General features: G+C 48.2%; 1 protein-coding gene across 1 annotated transcript in view; it reads right to left on the bottom strand.

The window, feature by feature from the left end:
• Positions 1–2,596: 2,596 nt before the first annotated feature.
• Positions 2,597–26,677, bottom strand: part of LOC137622771 (uncharacterized) — a 56,716-nt gene continuing 32,635 nt past the window's right edge. Inside the window, exons 2-4 of the mRNA XM_068353358.1 lie at positions 11,860–12,010; positions 6,645–6,810; positions 2,597–2,757 (exon numbers count right to left, since the gene is read on the bottom strand). Coding sequence (XP_068209459.1) covers positions 2,597–2,757; positions 6,645–6,810; positions 11,860–11,982 — 450 coding nt within the window. The 5' untranslated portion in view covers positions 11,983–12,010. The remainder of the gene's footprint in view (positions 2,758–6,644; positions 6,811–11,859; positions 12,011–26,677) is intronic.

Below are 26,677 nucleotides of genomic sequence, written 5' to 3'. Positions count from 1 at the left end.
CCTTCTGAGATTTCCTCTAAATGATCACTAGGGGAAAGGTGACCGTCGATCCCTTCTTCCAACAGGTCTCTAATCGAGGTAGAGACGTCCTGTTTCCTAGAAGACAACTCCTTAATATCCTGACTTCTGGCGTCAAGGAGTCCGATATCATGACGCTTGGCGTCACGTTGTTCCAACGCTTGACGCTCGGAACTATGACGCTTGCGATCATTACGATCGTAACTAAGACGTTCGTGATCTTGACGCTCGGAACTATGATGTTCGCGATCATTACGATATGAACTATGACGCTCGCGATCATTACGATCGGAACTATGAAGTTCGCGATCTTGACGCTCGGAACTAAGACGTTAGCGATCACGACGCTCGGTTTCATGACTTCCGAGGCTCTTACGCTCGGCGTCCCAACGTCCAACTCCTTGACGCTCGGCGTCACGCGTACTAGTCTCTAGACGTTTAGCATGATGCTCCTCCTTACCACGCTCAGCGTCATGGCTACCAGGTTCCCGACGCTTGGTAAGCTGTTCCTCTACTCGACGCTCAGTGTCAAACATCGTGTCTAACTCTTAGAGCAGTGTTAGTAGCTTGACGTCCAATGCTCCGACGCTCGGCGTTACGTGTCATGACTTCCAACTACTCGACGCTTGGCGTGATGTAGTCCAACTCCTTGATGCTCGGCATCCTTTCTGACACTTGGCGTCATGGCATTTAGAATCTAAATGCTCGGCTTCATGATGAGCATCTCTCTTCTTGTCTAGCAGGAAGGGAAATACATAAGACGCCAGCCCCATCTGTGAGCTGCGTCGTCCGACCGCGAAGATAACACTTTTACCTTGCCTTTCCCATGGCGAGGGCAAGCGTTCTGGGAAGCGTCAACAGGTACGCTCAAGGGGACTACTGCTCGGGGGCTAACGCCTCTCGCCTCCCTGCTCGGGGGCTAACGCCTCTCACCTCCCTGCTCGGGGGCTAACGCCTTTCGCCTCCCTTCGCCTGTCGACATTCCTTCTCCCAGGGGCTGGGGAGCTTGGAAGGGGTCCAGGGCTAGGAGAACGACAGGTCCGAGCAGCCGCACCCTCCACTACACTGATTTTAGCACTGAAACTTGCACTTTTTAACTCTTTCACATCAGACCATAATTTAGACCTGCCCGCTGCGAGAGATTCTACTCTTCCGCCAAGGGCTTCAATTAGAATGCAATAACCTATACGATTAATATTAGTATTCCCAATATCGAAAAAATAAATAACGATACAAAGTAATTTGTGGTACTGTATCGATCGTCATGAGTACTACGTAGCGTAAATTTAACTGTACGCTAGTTCTATTTAATCTTTGAAAAGAGATCGATGATTATTTAAAGAAAGTATACTAATAGGACAAATATTTTCTCAAAAATAATATATTCCTTTTACATTATAAAAAATAAATACTTTTGTTTTGTAAGTTAGTATTTTCTTTTCATTCCCTGCAAGAAAAAGAAATGAATTTTGCAAGTCATTCTTCGTAGTTTACGTCACATGATTTGTGATGTCATAGTGCTGGCGGAATGATTTCCTTCCACCATCATATCTTTATGAGTTGGCTCGTTAGGGGGAAAAACTCCTGATCATAGCTATCCCTTTAAAGCTTACAAACATAGCGATTCCAACCACTCACTCTCAGTCACAATAAAACAAAACAAAACGAGCAAAAGCCAAGGCCAACGTGTACTTCACCAAATTAACTGCAAAAAACACAGGCCAAAGCGAGCGAAATTCCAACGATGTCACCGATGAGGCAGCAGGGAAGATCTGAAGAATGACTGGAATGGTTCTAGGTACCTGGGTAGAGGACGCACTGGTGGTACACCTGGCTACCCAATCGGCGATTGTCGCGAGTTTTGAAATTTCTGCTGTGACGTCAGGGACTAAACTATATATATATATATATATAACTACCAGGTAAGTCAGATGTTTAAAAAACATCTATTATTCACACTCTTTAAAGAGGAGGATTGCAAGCAATCATACACCCCCTGCAAAAAGGACACAAAGAAAGGGGATTAACAAGGCTCCTGGTCATAAAGGTGCTGCGCATTTGATCAGTAATTCCAGGGCAAAACCATATGTCTGCATGTTGTTTCTCCATTCCATACACAGCAATGGCACTCTAAAAAAAGAAAAAAGAGAAAAGACAAAGCAGTCAAGTTAGGGAGACCAAGAGAATGTCCATACTGCTCAGCAGCTGATGTCATAAAGTGGCTTCAAGATGTTCCGGTGCAGGGGGATTCTCTGCCACCTCCCAGAAACTACCGACACCTTGTTATAATTTTTAACAGCCAAGTTTGCAGTTTCGCTGAAATCATATTCCTATTAAAGGCTAAGGGTTTGTATCAGTGTAGAAACAAATCATGGTCATGATAAAAAGCCCATAAATTATCAAAAAAGTTGTGTCATAAAATGTGTACAGCATTGTGTTATAAAATAATTTGAAAAATGTTCACATCCAGCAGCACTGCAATCAAAACAGCATTTCATTAATAGGATCACCACATACAACATAGATACTGTACAGACATCGACTCTAGTATAACAACAAAAACCCACAGAAGGCAACACTAACCCATTACTCCGTACTGCTGAGGTGTCAAGGTGTTACCGGTGCCAGTGACCTGTGTCGTGACAGAGGCCACGCTAGTTCTGTCACTACTGACAGAACTCTGACGATGAACAGTCCTATGATAGCCTGGGGATATGTTTCCACCTACACTATGTATTTCTGAAAGTGCAAAGAAAAACCACAAACTATGAGCAGCCATTTATGCAGTATACAAGAGTTTCTAAACCTATAGATTTACCTTCCCCTGATAACCAGGTAGAGTACTGTACTGCGCTGTACAGTTAACCATTCTTCAAAAAATAAAGAAAAAGAAAACAAAATACTGTACTATCTATCAAAAATAAAGGTTGTGCTTCTTAGTCACAAAAAACTCATACAGTACATTGTACAAAACTGATTTCAAATCAAGCATAAATAAAGTCCTTACATGGAAATAAATCCTCCTCTTGGCTGAAAGAGATGACTCATTATTTACATATACAGTACTTTATAGTATTGTAGTACCTAACTGTAACATTAATACTTTCTCACAAATCAAATAAAGATACACAAGGAGGCATTACATCCTATGTAGTTAAATCTTACTTTATAGAAGAACCTCTTTCAGTATCAAGAAATCCCATTCAGTATGATATTTTGGCTGTTCTTGACCTTCAGAACTGTGAGATCTTAAAACTCCCTACAAGCATCCTCTCTCTCATTAACATTTCTCTCTATGAAAACCCAAATTTATGAATGTCATCATCAGACAGAATGTTAAAAGAGGAAATTACCAATGATTCAATGCTAAGAAATATTTGTGAAGGAGTTACAAGCCTCCCACATTAGTCATAATCGCACTTGTTTTCTGTCTACAATACATGGCTAAGGATAAGTATTTAGTTATTTCTTTTACTTTGTTTATTAATGCAAAGGACTTTAGAGTGATAATGATTTTTTGGGATTAATAACGACTGCCTCAGTGCAAATCTCCTAAATTACTAAAGCACATAACCCTCATCTTCTAAAATGTTACTCAAGTGCTGGTTTTGACTGGAAGTTTACAAATAATATACAGCATACATTACCAAAAATTGGTTTTTGACATAATGATGGCCAAGAAAAAATAAATTTTTAATTGTATAAAAAAATAAGATTTACCTTTCATTTAATATAAATGAGTAAGCTAACTAAAATTATGTTTATTTTCAATTATAAAGTAAAACTAATTTCCAAAGCCTACTTTATATTATCGAAACACTGCAGAAAAGCAGCATCCAAATAACTGTAAGCAGGTATTCTTTAAATGTATTAATTATTTATGTGTGTATGTATTACAAAATGTTTGCTACTTAGAAATATGTTTAATTTACTTTACGCATATAACCCACTTTACATATAATTAAATAGACAACTGAAGGCTGGACAACTCAACACCTTAAATGTTTATGAAAACGATGTACAGTACAGCCATACCTCTGAGAATGAATAACCTAGAACGCAAACAATTCGGTGATCGGACAAAGTCATAGGACATATTTTGCCACAAAGATCGAACAATAATTCTAAGGTTGAACAACTTAAAAAAAACTTGCATGGGTCAAGGCTATCAGCTAGGGCGAAAGACATATCCAAGACAATGATGACTGCCTTATTTTATGTGTAGTTTTTGCCCAGTTCAAACCCGCAGAGCACAGTTAGGTTAAATTTTCTTTTTTAACAATTTAATTTATCTTAGTGTTTTTAGTATTTATCCATACACAATGGATTCTAAAAAAGGTTAGCAGTGGCAGTGATAAACCATAAAGTTAAGTTTTGAGAACCACTAACCAATTAAAAAAGATGATAATAAAAAGGCAGAAAGAAGTATCCGCATGACCATCATTTCCAAAGAGTGTGGTACAATCTTGTATAGGAAATTCACCAATCTGCATAATTTTGAAAAATAAAGAAGCCATTGAAGAAGCAATTACTCTATAGGAAAAGGAGTGTCACCTCTATTTAAAAATTGTAAGATCATTGAGAAAGGTTAAACACTGTGATTAATTTGTGATAAACAGTTGGAGGGGGACAGCATTCAGTGACTATCTTAAGTGAAAAAGTGAATCAAATACATTAAAACAACATTAAAAACTGCTAAATGAAAGGTTATTATACACATTTTAGACAACATTAAAGGCTAGCCAAGGCTGGTTTGACATTATAAAAGAGAAGAGACATCCATAGTGTTGTAAGGTATGGGGAGGCAAATAGTTAAAAAAAAAGCATCTCCTGAGGAATGTTTGGGAAAATATCATCCGGAGACGACAATTCTTTAAAATTATTACGCATAGTCATTCCCGAAACCTCTTAAAAGGGAGGCAGAGACAAATCTATCTTAATCATTTTTAGTAAAAAGGCCTTCACTGTGAATCACAGTTAATGTCAGGAAAGAAGCACAGAAGAGAAAGAACCACAGAAAGGTAGTTACACAATGTGTTTATGGAGGGAAACTGGCCTTCCAAGCAACACTAACACCTCCTCTTCACCTCCCACTCAAGTGTACCGCAGGTGTTTCATACACGCTTATGCAATGCGATGTCATTGCTTTTTTTATCTCTTGCTCTCTCCCAGACTGATAACAGAACAAACTGTTTAAGCTTGCCTTCACATGTTTTAGTTTGTTTGAGTTTTTGTGACATTCTTGCTCACAACTGCTTGTACATAAGCTAGTTATTTGTTGAATAAGGGTTACTTGCATTTACCTCGCCTTTCTGTTAACACCTAACAACCACCTTGCACACAAGCCATCCACTCTCTTACTACAGGTACAGTGAAGTTTATTTATTTATTCCATATTTTTTTCCTAATTCTATAAAATATAACTTTTTCTTCTTTTTAGTGTGAATTTATGTATTGTACTGTATCTGGATGAAGTTCTGCAAACATTGCATTAAAATGTTCCATAAAAAAACCATTCTTGGGAAAGGAACAAATTATTCATATTTCCAGAGTTCAACAATTTCGCATTTGAACAATTTGGTGTTAAGACAGTTTTGGTATGAATTATGTTCAATCTCTAAGGTACCACTTTACTGTAATATTCTACTTTCGATTATTTAATGAAGATACCCACCGGCGTTCGGAAACTGTCTTGCGACAAACCAGAGAAAATTTTCTTAAGATCAAATTTGTGTTCATATGACTTGTAAACCTTGAGATAGTTTTTCCATTTGTGGTAATGTTAATTCAGCACTACAATGATTTGATCTCATAAAATAATTGTACTAGAAAATCTGGTCCTTGACACCTTAATCTGTTACATCATATGTATTTTGTTTACAAAGTCTTAGGAACACTTTCAAATTAGTTTCTCTATTTGTTCATTATCTTACCTCACACTTTGGCAAGTTTTATCTGAGCAATAAAGTCCAAGCAATGATCAATGCTGAATAACTGAATGGTCATTCGCTAGTACCGAAATTCCTAGCAAGATGTCCAACACAACTCCCTTCAAAAAGCCCTTTATCTCCATTATGTCCTTTTTCATCTCCTTTGGACCTATGGTGATCAAGACTTTTGGAAAGCTAACAAAAATATCTAAGATATGTTGGTTTGTTCTAGTTACGTATGGCCCATGAACCACTGATTTAACAGTTTGAATTCTAAACAAATGCACAAATAACTGGAAGTACAGTACTAGCTACAGTAAAAAAGAATCAAAGGATCATCAACCAAAGTCGGAATACAGGTCTTGAGAAGTAATTTGCCAAGTAAAAAATAATCAATAGATACAGTCTTCATGAAAAGTAACTGAAAGAAATTATTTTCTAATATCATATAAGGCTTGAATGCAAGATTTCTTAGTTCTGAAAGAGGTCTTATAATAGGAATCAATAAAAAGGTGCTACTTCTAGGACAGCATGGCCAAAACTAAAGCCTAAAGCTTGTGCAACCTTGTTCCTTTGAAATCAAGTATTGTCCTGTAATAAGAACTCATTATTACAGTCCATAATGCTAAATACTATGACCTATTAGGAAAAGTTTAAAGTGGTAAAAATAACAGACAAAATGGAGCTTTGACCCACCTCCAGATGGACTACGGATTGTGATAGGTTTAATTTTTCGGTGACTACGACTTGGATCGTCTGGCCGATATAAAGCAGACTTTTTGGGAGTCCGCCGGCGCCTCCTCAAATAACGAGCTACAAGGCCGATCAGCGTCAGGCCAGTTCCGACACTTATGATTATAATCTGGAAAAAAAAGGTATAGATATTATACAGTACATGACTTCATTTTCAAAATAATGGAACTTACAAGATGAATATTACAAGAACATCTTGCCATCAAAAAATACTCTATTAATTAATCATTGTAAGTTCTGAAGGCAATAGCAATGTCTAATGTTTTTAGAAATTACTGCATTATAAATTTGATTACAGTTGGATGAGATTTCATACAGTATTCTGCTTGCCTACTATAACACAAATCATACAGTACTAATATGGGAACCCTGCAAAAATAGCTTTAATTAGGACATTCAGATATTTTAATACAGTAAAATGACATAAACAAATACAGTATCTCCAAAACATAGGAATACCCCTTCATATAAACTATCAACTCAAGAACTTTCTAAAATAAAAACCGCCATTTGTACAATAAATAGGAAACTACAGATTAATTAACTTCTTCTAAAGTATTCTATTACGTAGAAATAGCTGTGTGAATTCTTGATATACTTTAGGATAACTTTCCTCTTGGTAAGGGTAGAAGAGACTCTTTAGCTATGGTAAGCAGCTCTTCTAGGCGTAGGACACTCCAAAATTAAACCACTGTTCTCTAGTCTAAGGTAGAGCCATAGCCTTTGTACCATAGTCTTCCACTGTCTTGGGTTAGAGCTCTCTTGCTTGAGGGTACACTCGGGCATACTATTCTATCTTATTTTTTTTTCTCTTCCTCTTGTTTTTTAAAATGGTGTGTTGGGCAGGCTTCATAGAAGGGCCATGGATGCCTGGTGGTTTATCAAGAGCTTGTCTTTTCCTTATCCGATTCTTTTTCTTCTCAAAACCATCCTTACTGTCCACCCTTCAGTTGAAGTGGCTATCCTGGAGGGTATTTAGCCTTGCATGGTGTATCGGCTCCTCCATGTTGACCAGTTTTTCCGACCTTTTTTTCTATAGAGTATGGGTTTATCAATCACTTTATTTATAATTCTGTACATATTATTTTTGTTATAGTTCTTGTTAATCTAGTTTTTAAGTATGACATCTCTTTTTTATTACCATTAATTCTCATGCTGTCTGGAGACAAGCGAAATCTGGGACAGTGCGTCCTAGATTTCATCACTGCTGTCTACTGCATTGCAATATTCGTGGTCTTCATACAAATATTCAACATCTTACAGTTGCGTCGAAACAGTATGATATTCTTTTGTGTTCAGAAACTTTGGTTTCTAATATGAGGCACTCATCTGAGCTCTTCATAACTGGTTTTAAGAAGCCAATAATGTTGAAATGTGATGCCATCTCTACAGGCAAGGGAAAAAGCAGTGTATATTACGAATGAGTACCCTGCTTCTCATAAGTCCTGCTATGAATGTGGATGTCATGAGATTTAGGTAATAAAAGTTTGTGGCAGGCATAAAAACTTCTATTTGTGTTCGATCTACTGGAATCCAGACATGAATGATTCTATCTTCGATTGTCTTCTTACCACTATGGCTAAGATACAAGAAGATGATAGAAAGGCCTCTTCTGTCTTTGTTGGAAATTTCAATGCTCACATTAGGGAGAGGTTAAGTTCTGTTTCTCCTACTGATCGCTATGACTTAAGAGCTTTAGACTCTGCCTCTAAATCAGGCTGTGAGCAAATCATAAGTGAAGGTACTCACAGGTCTGGTAATTGCTTGGACCTCATATACACTGACTCCCCTGGCGTTATAACAAGTAAGGCTGGTTCTCCAGTCGGGACATCTGATCATGCCTTGATTTCATTAGTAGTGAAGACTGAGCAGCCTGTACCTGATGTATCATACTCATGTAAAATTTATATGAAATCTCAAGCAAACTGGAAAGGGATTTTGCATGAGTTGTATAGTAGGGTTGATCCTGTTGTCCCTTTGAATGAGAATCTAGTCAACATAATTGATAGGCGTATCCCTTCTTGTGTGCTAAGGTACCGAGTAAAGGACAAACCGTGGTTCAATGATGATTGTAGACGTGCTTATTTGGTGGAGCAGGAGGCCTATCATCTTTGGACGGGTAACATCAGATTTGACCTGGAACAACTATACTCAGCTTCGAGCTTTAGCTCAGAGAGTATATGCTTCAACTGAAAAAGAATACAATTTAACCATTAACCATGAAAGAAACACTTTCTGGTACAACCCAAGAACATAAGTGGTGGACTACCCTTAAATCTGCACTCTTTGGTGTAGATGCAACAGTTCCTCCTTAACTTAAACCAGATGGCTCAGTCACTCACTGTCCAAAGGAAAAGGCAACCCTTTTGGCTGATGTGTTTGATAGTAAACAGAGGAATGAGAAACTCAAACTTCTTCATTCCTGTTTTCCTGAGGTTAAACTAACTAGTTCAAGTTTTGATCTCGTGAAATTACAGCTCTCCTGATGGACCTTGATGCTTATGGAGGTGTAGACCCAAATGCTATTTTTCCTTTGTTTTTTATAAAGACTGAAGACTTTTTAACTCAAAAGTTCTCTGTTATTTTGCTCGTTAGCAAGAAGAGGAGCTTTTAGCACTCGTTGGAGAATTGGTAATGTTACTCCATTATGTAAATGTGTTTGTGGTAGCTCAAGTCCAACTGATTACCGCCCAATTTCCATAACTCCCTTATTATCTAAAGTTTTTGAACGTCTTCTGGCAAAACGTCTTAATAGGTTTGCTGAAGGTAATCATCTATTCCATAGTTTGCAATTTGATTTTCATAAAGGCCTTGGAGCATGTGATGACCTTCTCCCAATCTCCAATGCTGTACAGTACAGAAATCCCTTGATTGTGGTCAGGAAGTTTGTATGATTGGCCTTGATTTTAGTGCTGCCTTTGACTGTGTTAATCATGAGGCCCTTGTTTTCAAACTTAAACAGTTAGGAGTAGGTGGGTCATTTCTTAGCATTATTACTGAATTTTAAGCAATAGATCGCAAAGAGTTGTTGTTGATGGGCATCATAGTGAGTATAAGAATGTGATATCTGGTGTTCCACAGGGTAGTGTTCTTGGCCCATTACTTTTCATACTATATGCACATGACATGTGGTTTGGCCTAGAAAACAAGCTTGTTGCATATGCAGATGATGCTACTCTCTTTGCATCAATTTCATCTCCTGAATGTAGATCTGGGGTGGCTGAATCCCTCTAGCTAAAATTAGTGCATGGTGTAAATTATGGGGTATGAAGTTGAATCCTAACAAAACTCAAAGTATGATTGTAAGTAGGTCAAGGACAGTGGCTCTTCAACATCTGGATCTCAGCATTGATAATGGTTCTTTAACTTTGTATGACTTTTTAAAATTTTAGGTGTGATTCTTGACAGCAAATTTACTTTTGAGAAACACATTAGGTCTGTATCTTCTTCAATTGCAAAAAAATTGGCTTATTGAGAAAGTCTTAAAATTTTTGGCAATCAATCTTATTCTGAAGTGTTTTAATTCTTTCATTCTACCTTGTTTCGAGTATTGTTCTCCTATCTGGTCTTCAGCTGCTAATTCTCATCTTAATTTGATGGACAGAAACTTACGGTCTATTAAATTTCTTACTCCTGATCTAGAATTAATCTTTTGCACCGTCGTTCAATTAGTTCATTATGCATGTTGCATAAGATTTGACATAATTCTGACCATCCTTTACATTCAGATCTTCCTGGACAGTTCCATCCTGTTTGTAATACTAGGCAAGCAGTTAATTCTTATAGTCAAGCCTTCTCCATCAATATTCTAGAAGTTTCTTTCCAGCTCTGATCAAGTTGAGGAATGATCTCCCTAATCGGGTAGTTGAATCAGTAGAACTTCAAAAGTTCAAACTTGCAGCAAATATCTTTATGTTGAACAGTCTTTTTATAGTTTACATATGACATATCTGTTTTGATGTTGTTACTGTTTTAAGAATAATTTATTGTAAATTTTTTCTCATCATTTACTTATTTCCTTTCTTCACTGGGCTACTTTTCCCTGTTGGAGCCCTTGGGCTTATCCCATCTTGCTTTTACAACTAGGGTTGTAGTTTTGCTAATAATAATAATAATTACCAGGGATAATAATATCAAGTTCAGCTGATAAAAAACAATGGAGAGTTTAGAACTTCCAAGACAAACTGAAGAGCGACACCAGAGGGGTCTAAGATCCCCCTCTGAAGGGAGAGGATTTGCCAAGGTTAAAGAACCCTGCAGCACAATCTGAAGAGCTAATTCTCTGGAGGAGAGCTCCGGAAGGACATGGCCCTGGATTAAAATCTGAAGAAGACACCCGTAGCTGGTAGCAGTACCTTGCAAGGGGAAGATCCTCTGGAGGAGTCTCCCCCTGAGGGTCCCTGGATAAGCGAGAGCAGATCATATAAGCTCAAAGAGCTACTGCCTTCTTGGAAGGGCTACTCCTGCGGGGACGGTTCTCCATGGGAACGTTCACCTCAAAGTCTTAAGAGCTCCAACTAAAGCTTAAAAAGATTCCCATCAATAAGAAGACACTCCCACTTCCCAAACGAAGTGTTAAGTGATAGGTCATGGTAAAACCACCTCAAGGAAAACTCCACGGGCACTGAAGAGGGCTTTCCCAAGGACAATAATCACATAAGCCACCAAATCTAGTCCCACAAATGCCAGATATGGACGAAACTCAAAGGCTATGAACACACACACTTCTATGAGGCCCTTGGATATGGTCGAAGCCCCAGCAAGAACCTAGGGGAAGACGCACTTCTTACATTTGAGAAGGCGCTGATCAGTCACCAGAGCCCCTCAAACAAATCATAAGCACAGTGGAAAATAAAGAAAAAAATTAAAAATGCCCAAATTCCAATCACAAGAACATTTGTTCTCACCCACAACTTTGATCTAAGTGGATTTTCAACTGCTATATTCCAGCTTCATTGTCATTTATTCTCCTATAGTAAAAGACAATGGTTTGTATTCATGTAGGAACAAACACACATTTCACTGATACTGTATTCTTATCAATAAGAATACATACTACTGTACTATACCTGAGACAAAATGCTGAAGAACAAATCTTTTATACAGTACAATATGCAAAGAAAACAATCACTCTTCCAAATATTAAATTCATACATACCTTCTGCGGCTTTGAAAGATTGTTATAATGTTCTGATAAGACGGAAGGAATTGACATAGGAGAAAGAGTTGGCAGTCTAATCAGAGGCCGCTGAACTGTCGGCACAAGTTTCATTTCATCCATGGTTCTAGTCTATTAAGAACCAGCTTCTCTGAAAAAAATAAAACCCATTAAAATAGAGTTCCAAACCAAAAAACAATACACTGTAAATATGACATATTTTGAAGTAATTTGTATTTTTCCTAACTACTGTATACAAAAATGACAAATTCGAAGATAATTAGTATTTTTCCTAACCATAAAAACCTTAGCTATTTACATTGGGTTTACCTTTTAGCGCAGCTGAAATGACGAGCCAATAGTTTTAACGAGGGTTAATTACCCCCGCGCTAGTTAGCGGGGGTAGGGGAAGGGTAGCTTGCTACCCCTCCCCCCCCACACACCGTAGACTTGCTTCACTTCACTTAGAGGTAGGACTTGACTTGGGGGTCAGGGATGGCGGGCACATATGTGTAAATAGCTAAGGTTTGTATGGTTAGGAAAAATACAAATTATCTTCGAATTTGTCATTTGTTCCGTAACCGAAATACAAACCATGCTATTTACATTGGGTGAATTACCCCTTAGGAAGGGTGGAAAGTCCCCAGCCTTACTGACTTCGGCTTGCCCGGGGGCTCGATCCCTCAGTGAGCAGCACTAGAGAGAGGGAGCCCCTGTAGCTCACAGGTTCCTAGCATCGCTAGGAACGAGTGGCCTACATAAGCAGTGTGAGGAGGAGAGTGTGACTCGTCCTATGAAGTTGACCTTGAGACCTTCAGATAGGAATTCTAGGATAGGACGTTCCCCATACCACCTCGTCAGGGTATGGGAGACGCAACAGTATTAAGCTTAATACTAGGAGCACAAAGAAGCATGGGTTACCTGCAGAGGTCGAGGTCAGCTATGCGAGTACTAGGATGCTGCTTCCCCAAGAGAGGGGAGAATGAAGAAAGAAGTAAGGGTCAGACATACTCTTTCATTCACGCAGACTACGACCGGGTAACAACGCCCTCAACCTACTGCTACTTGTCCAAAAAGGAGCCTGAGGTTAGACCAGCTGTTGTGCAGCCACCACAGGGCCGATAGAGAACGTATCAAGGCTCCTGTGGGTCACGTCTTGCAGGTAGTGGGCTGTGAAGGTAGTTTGATGCTTCCAGACCCCAGTTTGAAGTACCTGCGTCACAGAGAAGTTTCTCTTGAAGGCCAGGGATGTAGCAATACCCCTGCCATCGTGGGCCCGAGGGCGACGTGATGGAGGAGGGTCAGGATTCAGGGCATGGTGGATAACCCTTCGAATCCAAGCTGAGATGGTGTTCCTGGTGACCCTCCTTTTCGTCCTGCCTGTGCTCACAAACAAAGCTCGCACATGAGGACGGACTGCAGCCGTTCTCTTCAAGTAGTACCTCAGACACCTCACTGGGCATAGTAGCAGCTGGTCTGGGTCGTTTGTTACAGAACGGAGACTCGCGATCCTGAAAGAGTCGAACCGAGGATCCGGCACTCCAGGATTCTGAGTCTTGGCAACAAACTCAGGGACGAACCTGAACGTTACCTCCCCCCATCCCCTTGAATGGGCGATGTCGTACGAGAGACCATGAGTTTCACTAACTCGCTTGGCCGAGGCCAAGGCGAGTAGGAAAGCCGTCTTCCAAGACAAGTGGCGATCGGAGGCCTGGCGTAATGGCTCGAAGGGAGGTCTCTTGAGAGACCTGAGGACTCGAACCACGTTCCAAGGAGGAGGTCTCACTTCCGACTGGGGGCAGGTAAGCTCATAGCTACGTATGAGTAAAGAGAGTTCTAGCGATGAAGAAATATCCACGTCCTTCAATCTGAAGGCCAAGCTTAAGGCTGAGCAATAGCCTTTCACTCCCGAGACAGAAAGGCGCATTTCTTCTCGCAGATACACGAGGAAGTCCGCTATTGCTGGAATAGTGACATCGAGTGGAGAGATACCCCTTCCATGACACCAACCACAAAAGACTCTCCACTTCGCTTGGTAGACTCCCTCAGAGGACCTTCGCAGGTGCCGAGACATTCTCTCCGCAACCTGTTGCGAAAAGCCTCTCTCCGCGAGGAGACGCTGGATAGTCTCCAGGCGTGAAGCCGAAGCGAGGCTACGGCCCTGTGAGGGACACCGGAGTGGGGTTGTCTGAGAAGCTCGTGTTGTGGAGGAAGCTCCCTTGGGAGTTCCGTCAGGAGTTGCAGAAGGTCCGGAAACCATTCCGCGTGATGCCATAGCGGAGCTACCAGAGTCATCGAACAATTGACCGATAGTCTGGTCCTGTTGAGCACCCTTCTCATCAGACAGAATGGTAGGAAGGCGTACACGTCGATGTTGTCCCACCGTTGCTGGAAAGCATCTTGCCAGAGTGCCTTGGGGTCCGGGACTGGTGAGCAGTACAGGGGCAGCTTGAAGTTCAAGGCTGTCGCGAACAAGTCCACCGTCGGGGAACCCCACAAAGTCACTATTTGTTGGCTATCTGAGGATCCAAAGACCACTCGGTACTCACTATCTGCGAAGCCCTGCTCAGACTGTCGGCGAGCACATTCCTCTTCCCAGGAATGAAGCGAGCTGATAGTGTTATCGAGTGGGTTTCGGTCCACCTCAGAGTCTCTACTGCAAGATGGGATAGCTGTTGCGAAAAAGTGCCTCCCTGCTTGTTGATATAAGCCACTACCGTGGTGTTGTCGCTCATCACCACCACGGAGTGACCCGCCAGGAACCGTTGGAACTGCTGAAGAGCCAGAAAGACGGCCTTCAATTCTAGCAGGTTGATGTGTAGGCACTTTTCTGATTCTGACCAAAGGCCTGAGGCCCTCTGCTTCAGAACGTGCGCCCCCCACCCTTCTTTTGACGCGTCTGAAAACAGAGTCAATTCTGGGGGGAGGACGAGAAGACTCACTCCCTTCCGCAGGTTCTCGTCGACCAGCCACCACCGCAAGTCCGTCTGTTCCAGAGACCCCATTGGGATCAGAATGTCCGGGGAATCGGATCCTTGATTCCACCGAGACTTGAGCCGCCATTGAAGGGATCTCATCCTGAGGCGGCTGTTTGGAACCAGACGGGCCAGGGAGGATAGGTGGCCTAAGAGACGCAACCACGATTGGGCGGGGAGTTCTTTTCGCCTGAGGAAAGGTTCCGCCACCCTCCTCAGCCTTGCTATCCGGTCGTCTGATGGAAAGGCTTTGTGGAGATTGGTGTCTATTAGCATGCCTAGATAAACCAGTCGTTGGGACGGCTGCAGAGAGGACTTCTCGAGGTTTACCACGATCCCCAGATCCTGGCAAAGATCCAGAAGCCTGTCTCGGTGCCGAAGAAGGGTCGACTCCGAGTCTGCTAGAATCAGCCGATCGTCTAGGTAACGAAGGAGACGAATGTCGTTCCTGTGCGCCCAAGATGAAATCAGGGTGAACACTCTGGTGAACACCTGAGGAGCTGTGGAGAGACCGAAACACAGCACCTTGAACTGGTAGATCTTGTTGTCTAGGCTGAATCTCAGGTACTTCCTGGAAGACGGATGGATTGGGATCTGGAAGTATGCGTCCTTTAGATCCAGTGTACACATGAAGTCTTGTGGTCTCACCGCAAGTCTGACCGTGTCTGCTGTCTCCATGCTGAACCGGGTTTGTTTGACAAACCTGTTCAGAGCTGAGAGATCAATGATGGGTCTCCAGCCTCCAGTAGCCTTCTTTACAAGAAAGAGTCGACTGAAGAAGCCTGGGGAGCCGTCCACGACCTCCTGGAGAGCACCCTTCTCGAACATGGTCTCGACTTCGGCCTGAAGGGCCAGCCCCTTTGCCGATCCCATGGCATAGGAGCTCAACGACACTGGATTCGCTGTCAGGGGAGGTTGAGATGACGTGAACGGGACGCGATAACCTTGGCCGATCACTGAGACCGTCCAAGCATCAGCCCCGTGTTGCTGCCACCTGCGGACGCAACGCTGAAAGCATCCCCCCACAGGTGGACACGCGGGGGACTGCCACCCCTAGGGCTTGCGGCCGCGGCCGCCACCCCTAGGAGTCTTGCCTCCCCTGGAGGACTTACCACCCCTCTTGACCTTGGCTGGAAAGGGCTGGGGCTTAGACACCACTTTCTTAGCTGCCGGTACCTGTTTGGGAGCCTTACGAGGCTGCTGCTGCTGTTGTGGTGGGGCTGGAGGCTTATAGGGCCGAGTTGTAAGGGCCCTGTGGAGGAGGGAGTCAGTGCTGGATTTCCTCCATCTCTCAGCCGTTCGCTCCAAGTCTTGAGGCTCAAACAGGCTCTCCCCCAGAAGGGAAGCATGACGGAGCCTACACACATCTACGGCGGGGAGCTTCGGATGGAATCTCTCAGACACAGCATCGCGACGCTTCAACACCGAGTTGGCCCACAGGGTGGTAACCTGGTGCGCCAAAAACTCGATGGAGCGGGTGCCCGAGAGCAAGGTCTCTAGGGCCTTCCTATTGGTCTCCTTGGACAAGTCCTCCGATCGCAATAGGATGCCCAGAGATCCTAGCCAGAAGTCCAGCCACGAAGTGGCCTGCATGGGACACTTAGCGACCTTCTCGTGGTTAAGGATCTCTGCCGCCGAGAACGACACCTGCCAGGCAGAGAGTTTCTCCAGGGGAACTCCCTTCGCCAGCTCCTCCACAGAGTGATGGAGAGGAAGAGCGAGGTTGTGCTCACCCAGGATCTCGAAATACCTCCTCTGCTGAAGGCGAGGAGGAGGGATGAGCTTGTTCCCGGCAGTGGAACGACTGGAAGAGGGAAGAAGTGCGAGCTGAGCGTTGGCCCTAGCTCTGGCACTCTTCAGCCCCCGAGACCAGGGCAGAGCTGCACTGGTCTTAGGGGCCTTCCGAACGTCACACACTTCATCCAGAATCGTGTCTTTGACTGGATCCGTAAGTCTGTTAAGTTGCCTTATCAGGCTTAGGACCTGCCAGAAGGCATGTTCGGACTCTTGCTGTTCTCCTCCCTGCGGGCTGGCAGCTAAGTCTCCTGCCCCAGGAATCTCTTCCTGGGGTGATACGTGGACATTCCCCTGGGTAGTCGTGGGTTCCTGACTAATCCTTGCAGAGGATTTAGGGACAGTCTTGGAATCCTTGGGTTCCCTCCTGGGAAGGATACAGGATCCCAACAACGAGGTTCGAGGGGCCCCTTCCTCACGAGACGATTCCCCTGCCTGAAGCGAAGTCTCCCCCCTGGTGCCGAGGGGAAGACTACCGCCCCACTGGACTCACCTGAGGACGGAAAGGCCTCGTCCACGGGAGAAGGAGAGAGTACTCGTGCAGGAGAAGGGACCTTCGAGACTGACCTCTTGGGAACCAACTTCGCCCTGGGGGAAGTCACCACAAAGTCCACTCCTCTCTTTCTCTTCAGCGTAGGAGAGACAGCCGCTGGTTTGTTACCCTGGTCGGCGAGTGCTGGTTTCATAACCCTCACTAACGCCCATGCCAGCGGACCAAACCAAGTCTGCTGCTCCAAGGACACAGAGTCCGAAATCCTCGCTAAAGTGAAAGGGATCGGGCGATCCTTTGGAGTGGACACGACGATACCTGCCTGAAAAGAAGGTGGGGAAGAATGCTGTACTGACCTGTCTTCGTCCTGCACTACCAACCTGTGCTTGGATGGAGGTGATCCCGAGTGCCGTCTAGGAGCACGCGTCCCTGCTGCTACCACCGGCTGTGGAATTCGCCGCGAACGATGATCGCGCGAGGGCGAATGGTCGTGCGAAGGCGAATGGTCGTGCGGGAGCGCGGGCGAGCGATCGCGCGGGCGCGCAGGTGGATGATGGCGCGGGCGCACAGGCGAGCGGTCGCGCGGGCGCGCAGGCGAGTGGTCGCGCGGGCGCGCAGGCGAGCGATCGCGAGGGTGCGCAGGCGAGCGATCGCGCGGGCGCGAGGGTGGGCAGGTAAAAGAACACGTGTCCGAGGCGACGAACGCAAGCGTTGGCGCAACGGCGAGGGATCGTGCTGCTGCGTAGGTGAGGAAGATCGCTGGCGATGTAGATCCACAGGCGATCGATGACGAGCTGGTGAGTGCAGTCGCTCAAGTTGGAGATGGCGCGATGTGGTATGTCGACGCACTAGTGTGCGATGGTGAGCAACACGCGCAGGTGAATGACCGCGTAATGGTAAGCGATGGCGAGCAGCATGCCCAGGTGAATGATCGCGTGATAGGGTGCGATGGTGATCAGCATCCGCAGGAGGGCGATCGTTCAGGGTTGTGCGATGAGGAGCAGCATGCGTATACGGGCGATCGTGCAGGGGCAAGCGATGGCGAGCAGCATGCGCAGGTGAATGATTGCGTGATGGGGTGCGATGGTGATCAGCATCCGCAGGAGGGCGATCGTTCAGGGTTGTGCGATGAGGAGCAGCATGCGTAAGCGGGCGATCGTGCAGGGTCGTGCGATGGCGAGCAGCATGCGCAGGAGGGCGATCGTGCAATGGCGAGCGATGGCGAGCAGTATGTGCAGGCGGGCGATCGCGCGATGGCGAGCTAGAAGCTGGCGAACCCTGTTCCTTCAGGAGCGTTGGCGAACATCGGCGCGCTAGTTGTCGCTGTTGAATAGGCGATACTAAGATCGCCTGTGCGCGCTGGCAAGCATGTGAACGCTGGCGAGGAGGTAATCGCTGGCGAGGAGGTAATCGCTGGCACGTAGGTGATCGCTGGCGAGCTGGTGATCGCTGGCGAGCAGAAGGACGACGCGTGTCCTGTGAGAGGACAGGTGGCGCGGCGCGTTCACGAGCAGGAACGGGAAGATCGCTGGCGCGTTGGCGAACATGTGTTTCTGACACACGCGCAGCACGATGTTGCGTAGCCACAGCAGGAACTAAAGGGTGGTCAGAGACCGCAGGGCGAGGGTCCTCAAATGAGCGCTGACGAGGGGGGCGAACATCAGGAGAGAGCCGACGAGCAGGAGAGTCTTGGCGAGCAGGAGATCGTCGACGAGCAGGAGAGCGCTGGCGAGCAGGAGATCGCTGGCGAGCAGGTGAGCGCTGGCGAGCAGGAGAGCGCTGGCGAGCAGGAGAGCGCTTGTGCGCTAGCACTGCTCGCGTAAGGGAAGAATCCCTTAGCCCCAAAGGGACCGTTGCCCGACGGGTGACGAGTTCTCCAGAAGGCGAAGATCCGGCAGCAGATGGTGAGCGATCTGCAGAGAGGTTCAAGGAGGGCGGAGCAGTAGGTTGAGGCTGACGAGGAGAGTACCCCCCAGAGGACGAAGACCCAAAAAGGCGCCTCTTAGTCCCCCTGTAAGGGGAAGGGAGGCCCTTGTGGCGTAGAGGGCGGTGAGCCTTACGGCGGAGGCGGCCTCGGGGGAGATCGTCGGGACCATCGGTCCTCCAAAGGGGAGTCTCCGTCAAAACACTTCCCTCAGAAGGAAGCTGAGCAGCAGTCGAGACCGAAGGACTCACTTCCCCCTTCGAAGGATGTACGGAAGGAGGAGGAGAGCCTTGAGCACCATCACCAGCAACAGCACCTGCGGCGGAAGGCCCAGCCACGTCGGAGGCCTCTGTCACCACGACGTCGACAATAGACAGAGGGTCTACCTCTGCTACCACCGGCGACTGCTTAACAGCAGCCCCCAACGAGACAAGGTCAATAAGAGCGACCCTGGAGGGCAAGCCCTTAAGCCCCAGGGACGACCAAATCTGTAAAAGATCATCACTGGATAAGGCATTATCAATAACCTCCCCCGGAGGAGGAGGGGGAACCGCCTCGCTATGGGAGGCGACGCCCTCTGCCCCCACCGAAGGTAGGGAAACAGAACAAGGGTCTGCGCTCCCACTCGGACGACTCTCCTTAGGAGGCGGACGAGGGGGAGCTTCGGAGGAGGTTTGGGCGGTGGAAGAAGAGTCCCGAGAACCTTCCTCCTTCAAGGCTAACCCCAGAGGAGAACGGTCTCTCTTGGACTTCTTCTTACGTCGACGGCCAAACCTCTCCCACTGGGAGGCAGACCACTCCCTGCACTCACGGCACATGTTCTCCTGGTCACACCGTCGGCCCCGACATTGAGGGCAGAGGGTGTGAGGATCCGTGTTAACGTCCGACATGAAAGTCCCACAAGGACGGCCGGCAACTCCAGGGCATGTACGCATAGTAAAGAAAATAACTGAAGGTCAACTTCCAACCAACACACACGCTGAAAAGAAAAAGCAGAAAATTAAAGGCTGTCACGAAGGCGATGAGCAGACACGTCTGATCACCGCCGAGCCAAAAGTGAAGTGAAGCAAGTCACCGGTGTGTGGAGGGGGGAGAGGTAGCAAGCTACCCTTCCCCACCCCCCGCTAACTAGCGCGGGGGTAATTAACCCTCGTTAAAAATTATTGGCTCGTCATTTCAGCTGCGCTAAAAGGAAACCCTTTGTAAATAGCGTGGTTTGTATTTCGGTTACGGAACAAATTGTATTTTTCTTAACCATTCTATCCTGTAGCTCTTTATTAGGGATTATACTTTCGGCAAAGCTGAAACTAGCTATAAGACTTTAAGCAAGGTGTAACTACCCATTGCTAGTTAGCCCGATCTATAACCTTGTAAATCTATGCCGAGAACTGTTCTTGGTGATCTTTCTCTTGTCCTTTCCTGAGCTGACTATGAGTGCTGCCACTCGGGAGCAAGCTCCAGTAGTTCTCTTGAGGTTGCACCTCAAGCTCCTCCCTGGGCAAAGTAGCAATTGATATGGATCATTGGTTACACTACAAAGAAGGGTTCGAATCTGGGATTTGTTGCTGCCAGATTTTTAGGTCTGGAGACATCCTGAAACGAAATTGAGTATTACCTCTCTTCTTCGCCTTGAATGAGACATGTCATAGGAAAGACCATAGAGTTCACCGACTTGGCCGAAGGCGCATTTCCTCCCGCAGATATACGAGGAACTCCGCTATTGCTGGAATAGTGACATCGAGTAAAGAGATACCCCTCCCACAACACCAACCACAAAAGACTCTCCTCTTCGCCTGGTAGACTCCCTCAGAGGACTTTCGCAGGTGCCGAGACATTCTCTCCCCAACCTGTTGCGAAAAGCCTCTCTCCGAGAGGAGAGGCTGGACAGTCTCCAGGCGTGAAGCCGAAGCGAGGCCAAGGCCTTGTGAGGGATGTTGGAGTGGGGTTGTCTGAGAAGCTCGCGTCGTGGAGGAACTTCTCTAGGGAGCTCCGTCAGGAGCTGCAGAAGGTCCGGGAACCATTCCGCGTGATGCCATAGCGGAGCTACCAGAGTCATCGAACAGTTGACTGATAGTCTGGTCCTGTTGAGCACCCTTCTCATCAGACAGAACGGTGGGAAGGCGTACACGTCGATGTTGTCCCACCGTTGCTGGAAAGCATCTTGCCAGAGAGCCTTGGGGTCCGGGACTGGGGAGCAGTACAAAGGCAGCTTGAAATTCAAGGCTGTCGCGAACAGGTCCACGGTCGGGGAACCCCACAAAGTCACTATTTGTTGGCTATCTGAGGATCCAAGGACCACTCGGTACTCACTATCTGCGAAGCCCTGCTCAGACTGCCGGCGAGCACATTCCTCTTGCCAGGAATGAAGCGAGCTGATAGTGTTATCGAGTGGACTTCGGTCCACCTCAGAATCTCTACTGCAAGATGGGATAGCTGCTACGAAAAAGTACCTCCCTGCTTGTTGATATAAGCCACTACCGTGGTGTTGTCGCTCATCACCACCACAGAGTGACCCGCCAGGTTCCGTTGGAACTATTGAAGAGTCAGAAAGACGGCCTTCAATTCTAGCAGGTTGATGTGCAGGCACTTTTCTGATTCTGACCAAAGGCCTGAGGTCCTCTGGTTCAGAACGTGCGGCCCCCACCCTTCTTTTGACGCGTCCGAAAACAGTGTCAATTCCGGGGGGAGGACGAGAAGACTCACTCCCTTTCGCAGGTTCTCGTCGACCAGCCACCACCACAGGTCCGTCCGTTCCAAAGATCCTATCGGGACCTGTACAGTACGTCCGGGGAATCGGATCCTTGATTCCACCGGGACTTGAGCCGCCACTGGAGGGATCTCATCCTGAGGCGGCCGTTTAGAACCAGACGAGCCAGGGAGGACAGGTGACCTAAGAGACGCAACCACGATTGGGCGGGAAGCTCTTCTAGCCTGAGGAAGGGTTCCGCCACCCTCCTCAGCATTGCTATCCTGTCGTTTGATGGAAAGGCTTTGTGGAGATTGGTGTCTATCAACATGCCTAGATAAACCAGTCGTTGGGACGGCTGCAGAGAGGACTTCTCGAGGTTTACCACGATCCCCAGATCCTGGCAAAGATCCAGAAGCCTGTTACGGTGCCGAAGAAGGGTCGACTGTGAGTCTTCTAGGATCAGCCAGTCGTCCAGATAACAAAGGAGACGGATGCCGTTCCTGTGCGCCCAAGATGAAATCAGGGTGAACACTCTGGTGAACACCTGAGGTGCTGTGGAGAGACCGAAACGCAGCACCTTGAACTGGTAGGTCTTGTCGTCTAGGCAGAATCTCAAGTACTTCCTGGAAGACGGATGGATTGGGATCTGGAAGTACGCATCCTTTAGATCCAGTGTGCACATGATGTCTAGAGGTCTCACCGCAAGTCTGACCGTGTCCGCTATCTCCATGCCTAACCGAGTTTGCTTGACAAACCCGTTCAGAGCCGAGAGGTCGATGACAGGTCTCCAGCCTCCAGACGCCTTCTTTACAAGAAAGAGTCGACTGAAGAAGCCTGGGGAGCCATCGACGACCTCCTGGAGAGCATCCTTCTTGGGAATGGTCTCGACTTCTGCCTGAAGGGCCAGCCCCTTTACCGACCCCATGGCATAGAAGCTCAACAACACTGGATTCACTGTCAGGGGAGGTTGAGATGTTATGAACGGGACGCGATAGCCTTGGCCGATCACAGAAACCGTCCAAGCATCGGCCCCGTGTTGCTGCCACCTGTGCACGCAAGTGTCGAAGGCATCCCCCACAGGTGGACACGCGGGCGGATTGCCACTCCTAGTGTTTGCGGCCGCGGCCGCTTCCTCTAGGAGTCTTGCCTCCCCTGGAGGACTTACCGCCCCTCTTGACCTTGGCTGGAAAGGGCTGGGGCTTAGACACCACTTTCTTAGCTGCCGGTCCTGCTTCGGTGCCTTGCAAGTCTACTGCTGCTGTTGCTGCGGAGCTGGAGGCTTATGGGGCCGAGCTATAAGGGCCCTATGGAGGAGGGAGTCCTGGCTAGATTTCCTCCATCTCTCAGCCGTTCATTCCATATCCTGTGGCTCCAACAGATTCTCCCCAAGGAGGGAAGCATGTCTGAGCCTACAGACATCCACGGCGGGGACCTTCGGGTGGAACCTCTTGGTCACCGCATCTCGCCGCTTCAATACCGAGTACCGAGTTGGCCCACAGGGTGACGACCTGGTGTGCCAGGAACTTGATGGAGCAGGTGCCCGAGAGTAAGAAGGTCTCCAGGGCCTTCCTATTGGTCTCCTTAGACAAGTCCTCGGAGTGCAATAGGATACCCAGAGTCCCTAGCCATATATCCAGCCACGAAGTGGCCTGCATGGCGCACTTCGCGACCTTCTCATGGCTCAGGATCTCCGACGCCGAGAACGTCACCTGCCGGGCGGAGAGCTTCTCGAGAGGAACTCCCTTAGCAAGCTCTTCTACGGAATGATGGAGAGGAAGAGCGAGACTAGACTCACCCAAGATCTCAAAATACCTCCTCTGCTGGAGACGAGGAGGTGGGATGAGTTTGTTCCCGGCAGAGGAACGACTGGAGGAAGCAAGAGTCGCGAGTTGGGCATTGGCCCTGGCTCTGGCACTCTTCAACCTCCGAGACCAGGGCAGAGCCGCACTGGTCTTAGGGGGCTTCTAAACATCGAACACCTGGTCCAGGACCATGTCCTTGCCTTCTCGGGGGGCGATCACGGGGTCCATGAACCCGTTGAGTTGCCTCATCAGGCTCAGGACCTGCCAGAAGGCATGCTCAGACTCCTGCTGGTCTCCTCCTTGCGGACTGGCAGCTAAGTCTCCCGTCCCCGGAATCTCTTCCTGGGGCGAAGCATGGACGTTCTCCCGGGGAGCAGCGGGTTTCTGGCGAATCCTTGAAGACGACTTCGGGATAGTCTTGAAGTCCTTGGGTTCCCTCCTGGGAGAGATACAGGATCCCAACAAAGAGGTTCGGAGAGCACCTTCCGCACGAGACGATTCTCCTCCATGAGGAGAAGGCTCCCCCCTTGGTGCCGAGGGGGAGACTATCACCTCACTGGATTCACCCGAGGACGGAAAAGCCTCGTCCACGGGAGAAGGAGAAAACGCCTGCGAAGGGGATGGGCCCTTCCTGACAGACCTCTTAGGAACCAACTTCTCCCTGGGGGAAGTCACCACGAAGTCCACTCCTCTCCTTCTCTTCAGCGGGGGCCAGGCAGCCGTTGGCTTGTGTCCTTGATCGGCGAGTGCTGGCTTCATAGCCTTCAATAACGCCCGCATCAGAGGACCAAACCAAGTCTGCCGCTCCACGGACACAGAGTCCGAGATCCCCGCTGGAGGGAAGGCGATCGGACGATCCTTCGGAGTGGACACCACTGGACCTGCCTGAAAAGGAAAAGGGGAAGAAAGTTGCACTGACCTCTCTGAAGTGTCTTCCCTATCCTGCACAAGAGTCCTGCACTTTGGTGGAGGCGATCCTGAGTGCGGTCTGGCGACACGCGTTCCTGCTGCTGTAGCGGGCTGCAAAATCCGACGCGAACGGTGGTCGCGCGCAGGAGAGCGGTCACACGGGCGAGAGGGCATACAGGAGAACGAGCGCGTGGGCGAGATGGTAAATGAGAACGCTCCGATGACCGCTGACGACGTTGTTCAGGAGACCTGTAACGCTTTGGAGAGCGATTGCGAGCAGGCGATCGGCGGTGCGCTGGTGAAAGCTGGCGCGTAGGCGAGCGATGGCACGCTGGCGCATGGTGGCGCGTTGGCGAGCGATAGCGCGTAGGCGAACGACCACGCGAGGGCGAGCTAACAGAAGGGGACCCATGTCCTTCCAGATCCTCTGGGCGAATGCGCGTTGGAGAACGCTTGCGCGCAGGTGATAGGTCACGCGGGCGGTCTGGAGATCGCCGATGTTCAGGTGATCGCTGACGCGCTGGGGACCGTTGACGCGCAGGAGATCGCTGACGAGCAGGCGAATGTTGATGCGTTTGTGATCGCTGGCGGGCAAGAGGGCGACGCGCGGAATCCTGTGAGGGAACTGTCGGCGCGGGGCGCAGAGGCGAACGCTCACGAACGGGCACAGGAACAGGAGGCGCGTGGGCATACAGGCATTTTGGAAGTACGCGCTGGAGAACGCGAGCGATGTTGCGCAAAAACAGGCTGACGAACAGGATCGCGAGGGCGAGGAGAAGAGTCCTTGGCCAAATTAGAGCGCTCAGGAGACTGATGGCGCGCAGGGCGCACAACAGGAACCGCAGGATATTCGGAGTCCACAGGGGAACGCTGGCGAGCAGTGGGGCGATGGTCATCAGAAGCGCGCTGACGAACAGGAGAGCGCTGACCGTGCGCTAACACTGCAGAAGGGCGAGCAGGGGAACGCTGGGGCGCTGAGCGCTCAACAGGAACAACAGGCTGAAGGATGTCCTCAGGAGAGCGCTGGTGAGAAGAGGGGCGATCATCAGGAGAGCGCTGGCGAACAGGAGATCGCTGACGAACAGGAGAGCGCTGACGAGCAGGAGAGAAACCTGTGCGCTAACACTGCAGAAGGGCGCGCAGGGGAACCCTGACGCGCAAGGGAAGAATCCCTTTGCCCCGAAGGAACCGTTGCCCGTCGGGAGACGAGGTCAGACTGCTGGACATCTGCACCAGAAGCTGAAGGTCTGGAAGGCGTGGGAGACCGATCCCCAGAGAGGTCTAAGGAAGCTGGAGCTGCAGGCTGCTTACGGCGAGGAGAGTCCCCCTCGGAGGAAGGAGGCGAAGATTCAAAAAGGCGCCTCTTAGCACCCTTATAGGCAGACGGGAGGCTCTTGCGGCGCAGCGGACGGTGAGCCTTACGGCGAAGGCGGCCACGAGGAAGATCGTCAAGACCATCAGTCCTCCGAAGGGGAGTCTCAGTCAAAGCACTCCCCTTAGAGGGAGGCTTGGCAGCAGAAGAGCCCGGGGGACTCCCTTCCCCCTTCGAAGGATGTACGGAAGGGGGAGGAGAGCTGTCAGCACCATCATCCACAACAGTACCTGCAGAGGATTGACCCGACCCGTCGGAAGCCTCTGTCACCACGACGTCGACGATAGACAGAGGATCTACCTCTGCTATCACCAGCGACTGCTTAACAGCGGCCCCCAACTGGACAAGGTCAATCAGGGCTACCCTGGAGGGCAGGCCCTTAAGCCCCAGGGAAGCCCAAATCTGAAAAAGATCATCATTAGACAACGATTCATTAGCAACAACCTCCCCCGGAGGAGGAGGAGGAACCGCCCCGCTATGGGAGGCGACGCCCTCTCCCCCAATCCAAGGTCAGGAAACAGAACTAGGGCCTGCGCTCCCACTCGGCAGACTCTCCTCAGGAGCTGAACGAGGGGGAGCTTCAGAGGAGGTTTGGGCGACGAAAGAAGAGTCCCGAGAGCCTTCCTCCTTCAAGGCAACCCCGGAAAGAGAACGGTCTCTCTTGGACTTCTTCTTACGCCGGCGGCCAAACCTCTCCCACTGGGAGGCAGACCACTCCCTGCACTCACTACACGTATTCTTTTTATCACATCGTCGGCCTCGACACTGCGGGCAAAGGGTGTGAGGATCTGTGTCCACCGCCGACATAAAAGTACCACAAGGGCAGCAGGCAATTCCAGGGCACTTGCGCATAGTGAACAATA

Source organism: Palaemon carinicauda, chromosome 29 (genome assembly GCF_036898095.1).
Source record: "Palaemon carinicauda isolate YSFRI2023 chromosome 29, ASM3689809v2, whole genome shotgun sequence".
Lineage (NCBI taxonomy): Eukaryota > Metazoa > Arthropoda > Malacostraca > Decapoda > Palaemonidae > Palaemon > Palaemon carinicauda.
Note: the sequence above shows the minus strand (reverse complement) of the source record. Positions and strands in the feature narration are given on the sequence as shown.